At 37.9% G+C, this 18692-nt stretch overlaps 1 protein-coding gene across 7 annotated transcripts in view; it reads left to right on the top strand.

Annotated features, from left to right (window-relative positions):
- Tbc1d19 (TBC1 domain family member 19) overlaps nt 1-18692 on the top strand; it is a 103230-nt gene that overhangs the window by 16761 nt on the left and 67777 nt on the right. For 3 of the 7 annotated variants that reach the window (XR_003479466.2, XM_027386940.2, XM_027386939.2), the window contains exons 2-9: nt 1301-1373; nt 2316-2361; nt 5379-5454; nt 10009-10083; nt 11503-11566; nt 13058-13104; nt 13250-13360; nt 17402-17474. Coding sequence is in view for 6 of the 7 variants with exons in the window: in XM_027386940.2 (XP_027242741.1) it covers nt 1301-1373; nt 2316-2361; nt 5379-5454; nt 10009-10083; nt 11503-11566; nt 13058-13104; nt 13250-13360; nt 17402-17474 (565 nt within the window). In the remaining variant the exon portion in view is untranslated. Of the gene's footprint in view, nt 1-1300; nt 1374-2315; nt 2362-5378; nt 5455-9787; nt 9926-10008; nt 10084-11502; nt 11567-13057; nt 13105-13249; nt 13361-17401; nt 17475-18692 lie in introns of those variants that run through there. The other 4 variants (XM_035452437.1, XM_027386942.2, XM_035452436.1 and 1 more) reach the window with 4 other exon arrangements.

An 18692-nucleotide genomic window follows, 5' to 3' on the forward strand; every position in this document is an offset into this window, starting at 1 on the left:
TGGGGGTTCTCTTTTTTCCCCACACATGTCAAGTTCCCGTGATCTTTGGCTTTTCCCCACACAGGTGCTAACACTATACAGGTCTCCTGGCTGATAAATACAGCCAGCTGTACTTTGGGTTTATGATAGATATCACCTAGTTTTGCTATAAATGCTTTCCATGGAATTTTGGTTTTTGTTATTAGTTGGTCTGTTTTTTTATGTGATAATAAATAAGATTTTTTAAAAAAGCTTCCGACAAGAGAGATGACTCAGAAGATATAAGTAGACTGGGCTTGAGAGAACCCAAGTTTGATCCCTGCATCCATGTTGGGCAGCTCACAACTTCCTGTAATTCCAGCTCCAGGGAGATCCAATGTCTGTGTTTCCATAGTCACCTGCACTTGTGTACACACACTCTTGCACAGACAAAGACATAGACACACATAATTACAAATAATAAAAGTAAGTCTTACCAGTTGTTCACGGCCACCAGCCTCTTCTTTCCAGTAAGAGGTTGAGCCATGGAGGAGTTAAAGTGCAGTTGAGAATAACTAAATTTGAAGTTTTTGACCTGGAAGATAAAGTGGGTGGCAGTTTCCTTGAAGAAGATTGAAAGTTTGAGGAAAGGAGCAAGGTACATGAGGAATGAGAGCAAGCTTTGTCTCAGTAGGTTTGCAATGAGCATAAAATACCATGTAACAACAATGTCTTGTTAAGAACTGTGCTGCTAGCCTTTCCCAGACAGAGCTATGTGGTGAAACCCCAACACCTAGAGGGTGATTAATTCCATCACAAGTAGGAAAAAAGCTACACTATTTATGGCCAAAACTACAGTGTGGAATACAAAGCATCCATCTGAAGATGAAAGAGACCTTAGTAACAAACATGAATAAATTAGGAGTTTTATGTGTTTTTCATAAACAGGCACGACATGTATACATTGAGCAGCAATCCAAACTGCATGCACTTACACCCCAAGATCTGGTGCTTTGGAGTCTAGGTGTGGATACCTTGGATTTTGGCTATAATATGAGAATAGATTGCTAAAGTCTGAGCATATTTCTGCTTGGGATTTAGACGTGTTAGGTATTTGTAAGCTGTGCATCTTTGTGCTTTGTGTAGACTGCATGCTATCATGACAGTAGTGAGACCTTCTCTATGGTAAGCCCATCCAGGTGGGTCTAAGCTGAGACAGACTCCGAGTGCATTTGAAAACATAAGGGTCCTTCTACACATTTGTTAGCATTACATATGAACTCAAATTGACCTGTAACTTTCCACTTCTGTTTTCTCTCTGCCTTCTTTTCCAAAAATCTAGGCCTGCCTTCAGAGACCCGAGGTCAGACTTGAGTCACTCAAAGAAGATATTAAGGAATTCTTTAAAATATCAGGTTTGTAAAGTTCCACTGTCTTTAAGCATCCTCAGATTTTCGGCTTTTCCCTCAAAACTGGTATAACTCAGCTAAGGGGCTTCTGCTGGAGAGGATTAGAGTTCACACATTTTAATAAAATTATGCAAACACTCAAGGACACTGTAGAAATGACTGCTTTGCAACAATCAGTTGCTTTCTTCCTACTCAAAATATGTGCCACGTGTGGCAAATATATCCTTACTTAGTAACTTGTCTTTTTACTTGCTGCTATGGCTCTTCTCTTTCTACATTATTTTTCTATGCTTTCAAAAAAGAAAATCTTAATTTTTTTGGCAAGAGATGACCTGGCATCAACACTTAATGTGGGAGCTGAAATACTAAGTGGTATTTCCCAGAGTATTCATTCTGCTTTTGCTGACCAGCAGTTTGATAACTAGTTAACTGTAACTGGCTCTTGAGTTCTGTCTCCGGTATGTACTGGACTGTTTCTTGTCCTTCTCCCTAACACATCCATCATAGCATCAGTTTAAAGATATTGTCATTCATTTAAGCACATTGACAGTGGAAGAAGGCATTACCCTTAACTTGAGAAATGATTCAATAGTTTTACTTACATAGCAGTTAATCTTTGACAGAATTCTCTCACAAATAACCATGATGCCAATGTTTTAGTGAGTTAAATTTTATTAAATTGAGGCTAGAGACATAGCTCAGCAGTTAAGAATACTGACTGCTCTTGAAGAGGACCCTAGTTCAGTTCCCAGCACACACGTGGCAGCCTGAAACAATTCTAGTTCCAGAGGATCGAGTCTGTCTGACGTTTGCAGACTCATGCACAAATTTTGGTGTACATATATACATTCTGGCACACACATAAAATAATATATACTTTATAATTAAAATTTTTACTATGCTGCATATTTAAGACAATAATATTTATTTTTTTAAACTTAAAAACAGGTTGGGAGAAGAAACTTCAGAATGCTGTTTATAGTGAACTGAATGTGTGAGTTCTTTTCCATCTATTTTGAGATACTTTTTTTTAAGTAGATTTACCTTGTAAGTAGTAAAATTAATGTTTCTGTTTATACATATATTCCTATTTCTCATTAGTATACTTCTAGGGTTTCAAGTAAGTTAATGTCACAAATCACTACAGTTTAGTCTGAGATTGAATAATGATTAGGTGGTGCTTTTCTATATTACCAAATTTGTATATAGAGAATGGATTCATCCAGTATAATTAGGTAATGGGATAGATCTCATAATCCTTATATTCTTTTTATTCTGAAATTTTGAATATCATACTTCTTTCTGTCATTACAAACTGATCATTCTAAACATTTCTTTTTCTTTGTAAGATTACTATTGCTACTAAGAACCTACTGTTTTTAGTTTTATTTGTCAGGGATTACTAAAGTTTATACAACTTCTACTCTAAAAAAAAAGCAACGGGGTGGGGGAAGGGGGAGAGACAGATGCCTCAATGATTAAGAGCACATATTGGAAAACCCAAGTTAGATTCACAGGTAGCTCACCCACCTATAACCAGCATCAAGGGATACAACGACTCCCTCTTCTTGCATCAGTGAGAACCTGCACTTGATCAATACCTCCTCCCCCACAAATGCTTAATTAAGAGTAAAATAAATCTTTTAAAAAGAAAAATGTAGGCAGGAATATTTGTTAGGTAACATTAAGTAACTGGATCTAAACACACACACTCACACTCATGCCTAATAAAGCTTACCTCATTTTATTTGTTTTAATAAACACTTCAAAGATATTAGGTTTTTATTAAGCAGAAAGTCTTATATATTCTGTTATTGACATGAAATCTGCCACTCTAGCTCAGTTTGGTACTTCCCACTTCATATTGCACACCTGGTTTCATTTTCCATTCACTTAAGATAAATGCACGTTTACTACTGTATTAACAACTATCCAGGTTATATTGGTGATAATTTGCATTGCTGGAATGCTTACTTTGTACCAGTGTCTTAAACGCTTTATATTCATTGGCTTATTTATGTACCAGGACATAGGTTCAATGCCCATCACTAGTCCCCTGAAAGAAGAAAAAAAGAGAGAAAAAACTGGAATGCAATCTTTATAACTACATCTACCAAATAGAAATTCCTATTATTTGCATTTTATGGAAGAGCAATCTACCTGACATGTTCAATTTTTTTGACATTTCAATGCTCATACTCAACTACTTAATCAAGTTACAAAGAAAAACAATTGCAAATAATCCAATCATGTTTTAGGTATGTATGGTAGTTTGAAAGAAAATGGTCCCCATAGGCCCTTAGGGAGTGGCACTATTAGGAGGTGTGGCCTTGTTGCAGTAGGTGTATTTTTGTTGGAGGAAGTGGTCACTGGGAGTGAGCTTTGAGGTCTCAGAGGCTCAAGCCACGCTCTGTGTGACATTCACTTCCTGCTTCCTGCCAATCTGGCTGTATAACTCTCAGCTCCTTTTCAGCACCATGTCTGCCTGTAGGCTGCCATGCTTCCCACAATGACTATAATCGACTAAACCTCTGAAACTGTAAGCCAGCCCCAATTAAATGTTTTCCTTTAAAAAGAGTGACTGTGGTCATGATGTCTCTTCATAGCAATAGAAACCTTAACTAAGACAAGTAGGTTTGTGATTTTGTTTTGAGTCATATTCATAGCTATACTTGGGCACATATGGCCCATGGGCTACAGGTTGGAAATGCCTAGACCCTGTCTTAGTTTGTTTTGTGTGCTGCCCTTTGGGAAGACCCAGCAATTATTTAAGTTGCCTGCAATGGTTTAAATGTCCCCTCCAAGTTCATGGGTGAAATGTAATTGCCACTGTAAGAGACTCTAAGGAACCATTAGAGTTAGACTGAGATACTGTAAAAGGCTGTATTTGGCCCTGTTTTCCCAGTTAGCCTCTTACCTTCTGTCACCAAATGTTGTGATTTTTCTTTGGGCTGCCAACCAGCTCCCAAATAAGGACATGGAGACTTATTATTAATTATGAATGCTTGGCCTTAGCTTAGGCTTGTCCTACTAGCTCTTTTTTTTTCTTTAGAAACAATCATTTTACATATCAATCCCCAGTTCCCTCTCCCTCCCATTCTCCCATGCTCCCTACCAACTCCCCCAACCCACCCCTCACCTGTTCCCCAAGGATGGTGAGGCCTTCTATGGGGGAATCATCAAAGTCTGTCACATCATTTGGGGGAGGACCTAGGCTCCCCTCCGTGTATCTGGGCTGGAATAGTATCTCTCCATAAGGAATGGGCTACTAGCTCTTTTAACTTAACCTGTTTCTACTCTTCTACATTTTTGCCTTTTACCTTTTTTTCATTCTATATGTCTTAGTTTCCTGCTTCCTCCATGTCTGTCTGTCTGGCCTCTGGCATCTCTTTCTTTCTTTCTTTTTTCAAGCCTAAATTCCTCCTCCTACTTACTCACCTATACCTCCTCTCTTGCTATTGGCCATTCAGCTTTTTATTAGGCCAATCAGGTGTCTTAAGCAGGCAAGGTAAAACGGCAACACATGTTTACATAATTAAACAAATGCAACACATCTTTACATAGTTAAATATTCCACAACATGAGCAAATGCAACAGCCAGATGACATAGGAGGAAGTCTGTCTCTATATGTTAGCACCTAGATGCTTGACTTCCTGTGGCCTAGAACTGTGAGCTAGAGTGCTTCTGTTCTTAACTAATTATATTTTAGCTGGGTGTGGTGTTGCACACTTGGGAAGCAGAGGTAGGACCTGTTCAAGGCCATCCTGGTCTGTATAGTAAGTTCCATGCCTGACAGGGCTACCAAGTGGTGTGAAATACAAAACAAAAACATTACCCATTACTAGAATGGTATGATTAAAATTTCTATTAGATGGGGCATACACACCTGAACTGTTAACAGATACTCTATTCCATTTGTAGCATGAAATGCAGAGGTAAGTAACTTCTTATCAAGAGAATTCATTATTGTGACCTCAGTATGCTACTTAGCTGCCTCTTTCTGCTTCTAGGTATCCTTTGCCCAGTCATCCTTCTGCACCTCCTGAGCATCTCAAAGAACCTTTGGTGTACATGAGGAAAGCACAGGTTGGCCACTGTTCATTTTGTTTTCTTTTTCCATGCTAAGTAGTACAATGCAGAGTATATTCTTATTGTCACAATATATATATTATTCATATAAAGAACCTCTTAAACAATGTTAATAATTCTTGTACACTCTGCCTTTTTATTTTTAGTAATCAAAGTTCATACCCGTTTAACTATAGTAACCATGGCAAACATTACATAGAAAAAGGTCATGAGCCATACTGGCTTGAAGTTTGAAATATGGTAAAACCTTGTATAATAATCTACTCCTCATGCCATACTATGACACAGAGCATGGGGGCCAACTGATGGTGCACTGAAGCTATTGAAGCTGTGAGCCATAAACTTTCCCCTCCTCTTGAGTTTTTCTCCCAGATATTTGTCATGGTGAGGAAAAGCCTAATAGAAAATTGGTACCAGGAGTAGGGTCATTATTATGACAAATCCTGACCATGTGGTTTATGTTGAGAACCAGGAGAACAAGGGAAAAAAAAGACTTACAAATATTGAAGTTTGGTCAGAAAAGTCTATATAAAATTGGGATTGAGGAAGGTTTGTTTTCTGAAAAGATTCACACTATTTAAAAGAAGCCAGAGATTTGAAATTGAGACAATAGAACAGACATCTTGAAGACATCTCAGACTAACAAAGGGGAGTTTTACAAGTGTTTTTTAGCTGTGTGCAAAGCAAATTAAGATTAATATTAAGAACTGTATTGTGTACACCAGAAAAATGGCCACAAATGAAACGGACAAGTTAAACACTGGTGGGGTTGTGGCAGCCTGAATTCAAATGCTGTCACAAGTGGGGTAAAGTCTGACAGTTTCATACAAAAATAAATGTGTGTATTGTGACCCACAAACTCCATCTCTTTTCCATTGCCCAAAGTATAAAAAATAACTGTCCATGAAAAGACTTTTAGAAAGATGTTCATAAAGGTCTTATTCCTATGAATTCCAAACTAGAAATCATATGGCTGTCTATCAGTTAGAAAGTAATTAATAGCTATGTTCTTTGCATAGTTGGACTATCATTCAAAATGAAGAAAAACAAGCTATCAATATATACTGTAATATAAATAAATTATATTGAGTCATATTAACCTTACATAAAGTATGTATGTTAGGTCTGCAGTGGTGGCTCAGCAGTTAAGAGCACTGGCTGCTCTTTCTAAGTTTCTGAGTTCAATTCCCAGCAACCCCATGGTGGCTCACAATCATGTTAGTGGGATCTAATGCCCTCTACTGGCATAAGGTTGTACACGCAGATAGAGTACTCATATACATAAATAAATAAATCTCGAGAAAAGAATGTATGCTATGTTATTCCATTGATAAGTTCTAGGATGGGGGAGTTAATCTATAATAGGAGAGGTTCAGAATAAGGAAGTTTGAGGGTTGAAGTTTATAGGAAGTCGTATGAGGGAATTTGCTATGGAGGGTGATCATGTCCAGTGTCTTGGTTATGGTTTAGGAGGTACATGTGTATCTATTTGTTTGAGCCTCATGGAATGACACACTTAGATTATACATTTTCTCTTATGCAAATTAGCTCCATGCTGAGATAAAAATGGTAAGTATTAATGGTGGTATGTATGAGTATCCAATTGAATTATTTTTCACCTTTTATGTGAGAAAATTTTTATAATCTATAAGTGGTGAGAAAAATAAGTCAATGGCACAGGAAAATGATAAGAATTAATAAAATATATTTTTGGAGATAGTCGTGCTTAACCATTTACATATTGTCTCTGACCCTTTTTTGCACTGCAGGAGTTAAATAGTTGCAGTGGAGACCCTGTCTGTTGTATTTACCTGTCCTTTCCCTTCAGATGTTTACTGCCTTAAGGGCATCCATCCTCAGCACCTGCATAGTGCCTAGCCTACAGAACTTCTGAATAGGTGTCTGTTGAGTCAATTGATTCCTTAACCTGGCCATATGAAATATCTCTACTAGCTAGGCCTTTGTCACTGTGGTAAGTGCCCAAGAGAACCACTTCAGGAGGACAGATTTATTCTGGGTCACAGTTAAAGAGGTGCAGTTTATGATCTTGCAGCTCCATTGTTTCTGGGCAGTGTTGGAGCAGAATATTATATTGGAAGGGTGCAGAGGAGCAGATCTGTTTATCTCTTGGTGGACAAAAACCACAGGGAAGAAGGGCCAGGGATGAGATACATCTTTACAGAACAGATTCCTAGTGACTCAGTTCCACCAACTATTCTCTGTCTCCCACTCTCACCACTTCCCAGTAAATACTGTAATATTATGCATTTCTAAGGATATAATCCATCAATTGTCTCAGAGGTCTTATGATCCATTCACTTTTCAGATTCAATTAGCTGACAACAATAAAAGCTCCCACCCATACATGAGCTTATGGAGGTATCTCATATTTAAACTGTAATATTTCACTCCCTAGCTCCTAAAAGTTCATGTTCTTCTCATACGGTGAGATGGCATTTAGTTCATCTTCAATAGTCCCAAAATTTTTAACAGTTCTATTATTCTCAAACATCTCAGTCGAGATCGTCTTCTAAGACTTAGGGAAAACTCTTTTCTGTAAACACTTCAAATTAAAAAAAAAAAAAAGCAAGTTACGTATTACACAATGGTACAAAGTGAACAATTCTATTCCAAAAGATAGGTAATTGGGTCATGGAAAGGAAGGATCAAACCAAAGCAAGACTGCAACCCAGCAGAATATTAATCTGTCATCTGGGACACATGGTAGTTTGATGTGAACTCCAGAAGGTTTGGGCAGCCCCTGCCCCACCACCACCACCACCACAGATGGTTCTAACTGCAGTCCACATAGCTTCTCTCCTATGCTGGCTTTTCTCACAGCCTGCAGCTTTTCTCTCAGACATTCTGTATTTCTGGCATCAGTTTATTTATACTTATTTGAAATCTAGGTGGATGCCTCCATGACACCAGAGCTCTTACATATTGCATGCTTGCAAAGCCAGTGTCTCATGGATGAGAACAAGGTTGCCTCAACTTGAGTGATAACCAGGCTTCTCTGAACTGTACCTGCAGCAGTCTCTGCCTCCCTGGCCCACTCAGCACAGTGACTCTGTGCCAGCAGGGCACCCTGTCTCCTCTATTCTCATAAGAAAAGTCTTTTAAAGAATGTACCTTGTGTAATTTTGAGTTTGCAATGGGTGGGCTCTAGCCAGTTCCTGAGATGTCTTCAAGATGTCTGTTCTATTGTCTCAATTTCAAATCTCTGGCTTCTTTTAAATAGTGTGGATCTTTTCAGAAAACAAACCTTCCTCAATCCCAATTTTATATAGACTTTTCTGACCAAACTTCAATATTTGTAAGTCTTTTTTTTTCCCTTGTTCTCCTGGTTCTCAACATAAACCACATGGTCAAGATTTGTCATAATAATGACCCTACTCCTGGTACCAATTTTCTATTAGGCTCTTCCTCACCATGACAAATATCTGGGAGAAAAACTCAAGAGGAGGGGAAAGTTTATGGCTCACAGCTTCAATAGCTTCAGTGCACCATCAGTTGGCCCCCATGCTCTGTGTCATAGTAAGGCAGAAGTCTGTTGAGGAACGGATAAAGATAAGGGATAGAGGACAAGATCTAGAGGACATCTTTATAGGGTGTGTCCCTGGAACCTAATTTCTCCCAGTAGGCCTCACCTTCTATTTTTCACTATCTTCTAATAATGAAATTATATTACAAATCCATCAGTAGTTTAACTCATTAAGTCAGAACCCTCAGCATCTAACCACTTCTCCAAACACCATTGACTGAAAGTTAATACATAGCTTGTGGAGGAACACTTTTCTAGTCAAACCATAAGAATAGTCTTCTAGTTAATGTCAGTTTTTCATCCTATATTTGCTGTCCAGAGGAAAGCCGGTTCAGTTCATTGTCCTGTTGAGCAATTCTGTTCAGTTAGACCTCACAAATACCATTTTATCATGTCCCTTCTTATGCCTCATAATATTTTACTCCTTCAGACTTATTTTGTTTGCTGTTCAAGTCCATAGCCTAATGGTACTTCTACTGTCCATTGTTTCCTCTCAAACTGTTGACAAGTTTGGACCAGGAAGTCACTTAATTCTGTTAATCTTTAGTTCAAAATCGTTAGTTATTTAATTTTAATGGATTAATTTTCTGCCTGCTGGTAATTTAATATTTTTTTTTTTACTTAGTATCTGCCTTCCACTTAGATTGTACCAAAACTTCACCATGCTTAGATGACTTACAATTCTACTAGTGTCTCACTCATCTTTAGTGTCTATCCCTTACTTGGTTGAGTATGTTGTGATTGTCTCCTAAATTAAGCCATTTAGTACACCTCTGTGATTCCCAGTTGCCTAGAAGTGCAGCTCCTAATCTAGAGCCCAGGAACACTGCTATCCAAACTGCATACTGTTGATGTCACAGCACTATGGACGGTATCTGATGAGGAGTGAGAAGTAACCGGTGTTTGTGGAGTGAATTAATGAGGGCAAGTATCACGGTAATGGTGTTTTCTTATTAGCAGAGATATTGCTAGTGAAAAACAATGATAGGTTGTTCCTTTTGTTTCAGGGAAGCTGGGAAAAAAGAATATTGAAGAGTTTAAATAGTATGTGCACTGAACTGAGTATCCCATTGGCACGAAAGGTAAATTTAACATTTTTCTGCTGAAGTACCTTTATTGTGAGTTAACTCTTGAGAAATGTCACAGAGTTATACAACTGTTAGGCTTGTTATTCTTCATTTACTGGTGTGTCAGGTTTTTTTTTTTTAAATGAAAACCTGAAAGTGTCAATTGTTTGTTTATTTCTTATACATATTCTTACTTTATATACTTTAGTGTTGTAATAATGAACCTATGCTATAGCCTACTTAGACATTTGGTTGCTGTCTTAGTTACTTTACTATTGCTGTGCTAGAACAGTATGGCCAAGGCAGATTATAGAAAGAAGGGTTTATTTGGAGCTAACTGTTTGAGAAGGATGGAGGCCATCACTGTCACAGTGGGGAAGCATGGCAGGAGGCAGGCACAGTGACTAGAGCAGCAGCTAGAGAGCACAAGCGGGGATCAGAGAGCAAACTGGGAATGGTGCAAACCTTTGAACTCACAAAGCACACCCCCAGTGACATACTTTGTTCAATAAGGCCACACCCCTTAACCTCCCCAAATAGCACCACCAGTGGGGGGTGGGGCGACCTAGTATTCCAATGCCTGAGACTTTGGGGGAATCACATTCAAACCACCACAGCTGTAAAGAGTGAGTATACTAAGATTTTAATGACATTTAGTCTTATCGCACATGCTGAGTCAGTGAGCACAATAGCACTATCCCTTGAAGTCCATGATGACTGCAATCTTGCACGTGGCAATATGATAACATCTTCCGCTATTAGTATAAGGAATGAAAAGAATAATTTTCTGTGTCTCTGTAGACATGGACTTCTATTTAGATCTAGTTCTTACTTACTGGTGGGAGAGGTAGGAAATGAGAGAAAAATCTCCAGGAGGCTGTTCTAGATACTGTGGCTACTCACAAGGAGAGAGAATGAACTTCCCTTTGCTTCCTTCTCTGCCCACCAGTTACCCTCTGTTGAATAGATCAGGAGCATATACTTTTGATGAGAGCCAAGGAGAAGCCACTGAAGGCACCACCAGGGTAGTGTCTAGAAAAATCTTAGGTGAAAACCTGCCTGAATGTGTAGTATATGATACTGTCTTGTACATCAGAAGATTATGCTACTGAGTCAGTCCTATTTCTTCAGCCAGTCCCCTTGCCATGCATTTCTAAGCTTGCTGATGGAGTGAGAAGTGTAGGATATGGCTAAGGAGCAGGTAGTTCTGTGTGAGATTTACTGGACAGTCTGGCCATTTACCCTCTCTTCTCAGACTCATGGGCATCAAGTTCTAACTAAGCTATCAAGACTAGATATGTTTCAGTCTTTTTAAAAGTTAAGCATAATTCCAAAGAAGTTTTCCATTTTTAATTTATCTCTCATATGCTATGGTACCTTATTTAAACTTTTGAATAAGTTATTGATTTTGGAACTAATTAAAAACATTTTTAGAGACCGGTTGGAGAACAGAAAGAACTTCTCAATAAATGGAATGAAATGGGAACTGATGAGCCAGGTATGTGAAGGATTTCCTGCAGGATTTGTCATTTGACTGAATACTTCTTTTGGCGGCATAGCAACCTTCCACCTCCTCTAGTCCCCTGATGTCTGATTTGCTGGTTTCTAGTTTGCAGCTTAAGAATTCCCAATTTTAGACTGTTTTCCATTGCTTAGACTACATTAAATCATTTATCTTTTTTTCAAATAGCATTTTAAACATTTTTTTATCAAAAAGTATATAATCTTTTTGTCCCCTCTTCTGTGATGTTCCATGAGCCTTAGGGGTAGGAGTTTTGTTAATAGATTTATCAACTGGGGGAAAGACTATAAAAGACAGAGGACCAGGAAATCTGCTGTGAGATTATGTCTTCTATATAGAACAGGGAAGCTCTACCCATGAAATGACAACAACATGGCAGGGTGGCCTAAACAAGACCTGTTTAAGGACAACACCAGTTGCTATGCCAACATGAAGCCCCAGCTCCTGGAGGAAGGGCTGTAGACAGTTAATATCTGCTGAGAGAGGGAAAACTAGCCTTACCTGGGAATGTTCTATGTAGTTGTCCAGTTCCAAGTGTTGACCCCTAAAAACATGCTATGAGCAACCCTGAATGGACTTGGTTGGTTGCATTTATAGGTCTATATATATGTATACATGGAACAACAATAATTAAAGAAAAAAGACAAAGAGATCACACATGAAATCAGAAGGAGGGATTGGAGCTAGAGAGAGTGGGACAGTGGCAGAAGCGGGGGATGGTAATAGGGGATTGAAGTAATCAGAGTATGTTATACCCATGAAATGTCATAATGAAACCCGTCAGTCTGTACAGTTAGTAAATGCTGATGAAAATGAAAAAAAAAAACACAAGTAAATAAAATTCATTCAATAGCTTCCTGCGACTTGTCTTTTAGTTAAGGTAGGAATTCTGTAAGCTTAATTATGCTGAGGTGTTGAGGAGATTGACTAATGAAAAGTAGATGTCAAGAATTAAAGTGTTTTTCAGTTGTATTTTGTCTCATGTTAAACTTAATATACAGTCAGATTTATAAACATATAATGAGTACAACTGTATATTGTAAATGCCGACAATCATGTGGACAGATGCATACGTGGCTGCCCCCACCTTGTGGCCCCACTACTAGAGATAGTCGGGGAACCAGGCAAGCAACATGCCATGACAGGAAATGTTGCACCTGAGATCAGAAAAGTTCAACTCAAGCAGGAATTCACTGAGAATGCATTATTTGTAGTCTAAATACTTTGAAAACTCTCATATAGAATCTTTATATGAAACTCTTAAGATCTACAATGTTGTTTAAGTTGTCAAGGACTGTGCTTTTATATCTGTTCTCCCAGTGTTTCACACAATGTACAACAAATAATCAATACACAATAAACATGTGATCCATTTCTATAGAAACATAGTAAAGTAACAATGACATTAATCTTTGTTGATTACTTCATGTATTACCTAAAATTTTGTTTTACTCTAACCCATTCCAGATTTAAGCCTTTTTCGACCTGTCTATGCACCTAAGGACTTTCTTGAGGTATGTTTTATTAGATAGATATGTAAATATGATGGGTGTAGTTGAAGGCTGTACATGACCCCAAATGGCTTTTTTAACAAGAATTATGTTTGGCAAGGCAGATCTATACAAAAAAACTAACCAGGCTTGTTGTTTATTTTTAAAGGTATTAATTAATCTCCGCAACCCAAATTATGAAAATGGTGATTCTCTTAGTTTTAGGACTCATTTGGGTTTAATTCAAGTTCCTCTGAAAGTAAAAGACATCCCTGAATTGGTAAGTATAGACATTTAAGAATAAATTAATGTATATTTAATGATAACCACTAGAAAAATATTTTAGTGCAGCATGTATCTATTGTAATAAGAGTCGTGGACACATTAAATATATTAAAGTGATATCTTTATAGAAAGACCAGGTTTGTATGTGGACATCAAAGCAAGCTTACATTGACCTATAAATGCTTTGCCCATTATTTCAATAAAGAGTAAATATTTATGAGGGAGTTTGTGGGGACTCAGGTTCTGCTGTGTGACTATAAAAATGATTGGAACAAATCATAAGATTTATAAAAGGATATTTAAGAAAGTTTATGTTATTTAGTTTAACCTATTTTCCTGGAGTCCAGAACCTGATGAGACACTAAGAGAAACTGCGTTTGCTCTGGAACCCATCGTTTCAGGGAGACATTGGCTTGAAAATGAATTGTGAGAAGATTTCCTGATGGTGGAGCTAAGCTGTCATCACTCCTTCTTTGTCACTCATCCCAAAATAATAAAGGACACAGCATTGTCACTGTGTCTGTGGTGACACTCCGAACTTTAGATATGGAGAGGTCATGATAAATAACCTAAAGCCAGAGAGATCGGTGACGATGGGAAGTATGGATGAGAGGTGCGCAGGAACCACTCCGTCTGTCAGCTCCACATTTTCCACTCTGTGATCTGCTGCATTGTGCTAGATCTGGACTGTTTGCCTTTTGCCAGCCTGTCTCATGTTATCTTGTCAATAACAAGGGGCATTTGAAAGGCTCCAGCAGGAGAAAGTTGTCTCCTTTCTGGTTCCTATGTATAATAATGTCTGCGGCCCAGCCTGCTCCTCTTGGCATTTTTTTTCACCACCCTTGGACTTGCTCATGGTCTTGAGCACTGGGAGGACCCTTTTCTGATTTCATACTTCCTTTTCATTTGTGCTCCTAGAAGCCACAGTTGCTTTCTGCATTTGCTACTTCCATTTTTCCCTCTTGACATCTGTGGCATGTCTTTTCTTTCTTAAGTAGAAATTGACTGATAAAAGAAGCAACATGGCTTTCTTCATAGAACCTGGGGAAGGCTCAAGGATCAGAGACACCATGAGTACTTGCCATGGCAACCTATAGGGCCAAGAATGGAGCTTCTGTGGAAGACTATGGGGTGGAGCTCCTTCCCACTATTCAGAGTCACATGACTCTCCTCACCTCCATAGGAGTCCAGAGGCACATTCACCAGAGATACAAACTCAGAGTAGCTATTAACTCAGAGCCTTCTGATGTACAGTAGGGATCATTAATAGGAACCAAGTGAAAATCTATGGAATAGTGAAGACTGTTATTCTGATTTCTGCTGCTATGCTTTCTGACTCTCTACCAACTCTCAAATAGCAGAAAAGCTAGTGAATATATGGAGAATAAAGCAGGGTTGCCTGGCTACAGAGTTGTCTAACAGAGTGATCCATCACACTCTAAGGAAGTCTTTGCTGCATGGTTCCCAATCATATTTTTTATTGCTTTATTTCCAGACTTGAATGATGAACTTACAATCCCCAGATATTGAAACTACTGCAATTTGACATCATGGGGGGTGGTGGGGGGGCAATGAACTCAGAGACCAAAAGAGGAGGACAAAGTGCGAAAATGAGAATGAATGAGTATGAGAATATGAATTTATAGAATGACCACTAGTAGTTGTTGTGGATGTTTGAGGTTTGTGCTTAGGGTGACAAGAAGAGAATAGGCCACAACTTGGCCCCATAATAACTTTGATTTATACAATGATACAAGACAAAAAACAGACACGCCAGTGTTCCAGCAAAAATATATTCTCTTGATAGCCTCAAGCTCTGGCTCCAATCTTGGACTGGTCTATTTCGGATCTTGGTAGAGTTTTTTCCTTTCTATTTTTTCTCTTCATTGCCATTTCTGGAATTTCCCCTTCTCTGTGGTTAGAATAGTATGTATTGGGCAAAATAGCGATTTGTAGCTTCTACCCTGTGGCCTATGATCTCCAAGTCACAGATTTTGACAAGGATTATAGTACCAGGTGTGCTAGTCCCTCTTGTGGAGCTGGCTTCAAGTCCAATCAGAAAGTGGTTAGTTACAGCACAGCAGTCATGCCTCTATTGCACCAGTGGGCACATCTTGCCTGCTAGGTCAGTACTGTAGCATGTGGCAGTACGGTTACTCCTCATCTGACTAGTCCCTGCCACCCTTATACTGTGTCAGGATGATTATGATTCCAAATGATTGGATTATGTAGACTCTTCCATGTTACAAGGAAGATCTACTAACTCTAAAGAGAGCTTGTGACTCATTTAGTGGAGCAGCCAGATAGGACTAGACACTGGTGTTCAGTATTTGCTGGGTCAGGTGCTTTGATAGATACCAGGGAGCTCAGTACTAAGAGATAGTCCTCATTTTCAAAGGACTGCAGGCTGTTAGGGAATGGACAGTAGAAGAACAATTATAGTATAGTACAGTATACTGCAGTATAGTATAGTATGCTATAGTATAGTATACTACAGTATAGTATCGTGTAGTATAGTATGCTATAGTATAGTATACTACAGTATAGTATAGTGTAGTATAGTATGCTATAGTATAGTATACTACAGTATAGTATAATGTATACTACAGTATAGTGTAGTGTAGTGTAATGTAGTGTAGTATAGGTAAAGACTGAGAAAAGATAATATATTAAGAGTTCCTTTTGTCAGCCTGGAATAGCAAGGAAGGCTTCTGAGGAGGCACTCTCCTTATGATCAATTTTGATGTAAATCTGAGAATTTGCTAATGTTGAATGAAAAATAGTCCAGAGCAATGACATGGAAAATGGACATCCAGATCTCCCATGTCATAAGTAAAACTCTTCATTTTGATTACAGAACCTAGTATTGAAGTGTATATTGGCTGTAGATTTGTGATTTAGTATCCAGGCCAATGCTGTTCTTAAACTGAAAATATAATTATTAACAGTAATGATTCAGTGGAAGAAGAGTCTGAAAATACATGGAAGACAGTGGTTAAAGTGAAACAATTATGAAACTAACCTACATAACAGATAATTTAGAAAAATCAAAATTAGCTGAATTTTAAAAGAGAGGAAGTATGGTGCACCAATCAGAATAGTTATAATGTGCTGAAGCAACTATTAATAGAAATATTTAATTATTCATAGAATAAAATAACACAATTAATTTTCTGGTTTACAAAATACAGCTGTGATTATTGTCCTACAACATTACCAGATAAGTGAAGGAAGTCTTTTTTTGTGAAGGAAGTCTTATGAATAATTCTAATTCATCCTTGTTTTAACTGAACACTTAATAATTCAGTTTAGTACAAAAGTGAACTTGTTTTGGATATTTGTGGTTTGGCTTCTTAACATTAGAGTAAGATGCCAAATCATAGAAAACACAAAGAGAAGTTTATGTTGATAATTTTGGACAATGATGTTAGACAAAATTGCTAAGTATGATGTGAATGAGTGAGTAACTCTGTGTGTGGGGGGGGGCGTGTGCTGTGTGTATGTGCTTGTTTGCTTGCTTGCTTGCTTGCTTTAGAAAAGGTTAGAGCATTACTATGCCTTTACCCAGAAGGATAGGTATCATTTCTTACTATGCTGATTTGTGGGTTATCTAAAGAGGCAAAATCAAGAAAAAAATTTTTTTGAAGAATTCCGTGCCAGCATTCATACTGACCAAAGTGTTCAAAGTAAAAAATTGTAGAAAGGAAAAAGTGAGGAAAGAAAAATATTACCAAGGGTCCTGCACTGGGAAAATACTGTATGTTTAAGTTTCTTTTCTCATCATGTATCCTAAATGCTATGGGCTTTCTAGTCGCGTTTATTTCACGTGAAAATGATGCATAGCCATATCGGCAGTACACAGCTGTGGTTATTCTGTTCCTAAATATCTATTACCGTTCTTTTAGTTTTTAATATTTGAATGAAATAGATTAATTTTACATGTGATTTTTCACTTGTTAATATTTAGATAGAAGTAACCTTTTCACATGCACCAGAGTCTGAGATGTGTGTTAATTCTTCATATGTTATTTTTCAGAAAGAATGCTTTGTAGAACTTGGCTTAAGTACAGGACAACTGGGTATAGATGATTCTACACAAGTGCCTCCTGGTAAGTATTTCCCATGTGACATTTAATTAGTGACAAGTAATAGCTTCCAAGTATACAAGTCATCTGTATGCAGAACAGTTGATTACAAAGTGGACACACTGTGTGACCTCCAACCCAATCAAGAAACAGCATATTGCAATATCTTAGAAGCCCCCTGGGCACAGTTACAGACTCTGCCATCCCCACAGTAACAGCTATTCTGCTTGAAATACCATAGGGCTAATGTGGCCTGTATGGAATTATTTGCTGCACCCACTGGTATCTGATTTCTTCAGCTTATTGTTGTCCATAAGATGCACAGTGTTATGGAAAAAATTATTCGTTTCAATTTTTGTATTGTGACCCATATGTAAATACTGCTGTCTATTTTGTCTGTTGTTGATGGCCATGTGAATTATTCCCACCCTTTGGTTATCATCAGTTGTCTTGCTGTGAATATTCTTTGACAGGCTATTTGATGTGTATGTACATTTTAGGGCACATACCTGAGAGTGAGCTGATAGTTATCATATCATGTGCACATGATGTCAGTAGATAGTGCCAGTTTTCCCAAGTTATCATGCCAACTTACACTCTCTCCAACTTTGGATGAGGAGTTCATTTGCTCCATGCTTTTTTTCATTTAAAATGCTGTCTTTGTTTGTTTGTTTGTTTCTACCACTGTGGTGGCTCCATGTTTTCTATTGGTTCTAATTGTTTTCTCTGAAGACTAATGTGGTCAAGCAGCTTTATGTTTTCTGGTTTTTATAGCATTGTTGGTGGCTGTTGGTAAAGAACCTTTACAAACTCTTGGCTTATTTGTGTCTGGCAGTTGCTTCTTTCTGTAAGGCTGTTTTTCTTCATAAATTCTGGATACAAGCCCTCCACCACATACATGTTACAAATACATTCAGAAACTTACCTTGTCAAGACTTCCTTGATGGTGTTCTTTTCTTTCTTTTTTGTGAACAGAAGTTTATTTTAATATGCCATAGTTAATGAGTCTGTTTGCATTATGATTGATACTTTTTAAAAAACAACTGTTTCAGTGAAAGCTTTTAAAAAAGCATTCACAATGCCGAGCTTCTACCTACAAGAGGCAGACTTAGAGATTTGTTGCCCAAGTGGAGTGGAAATTGATTTTATGAATGAAACTGCTCACAAGGTTGTTGGGTTTTTAACTCAGAGAATTTTTTCTTGAGAATTTTTTAACTAATTATTTTGTATTATTCATGTGGT

This window comes from Cricetulus griseus (assembly GCF_003668045.3).
Source record: "Cricetulus griseus strain 17A/GY chromosome 1 unlocalized genomic scaffold, alternate assembly CriGri-PICRH-1.0 chr1_1, whole genome shotgun sequence".
NCBI lineage: Eukaryota > Metazoa > Chordata > Mammalia > Rodentia > Cricetidae > Cricetulus > Cricetulus griseus.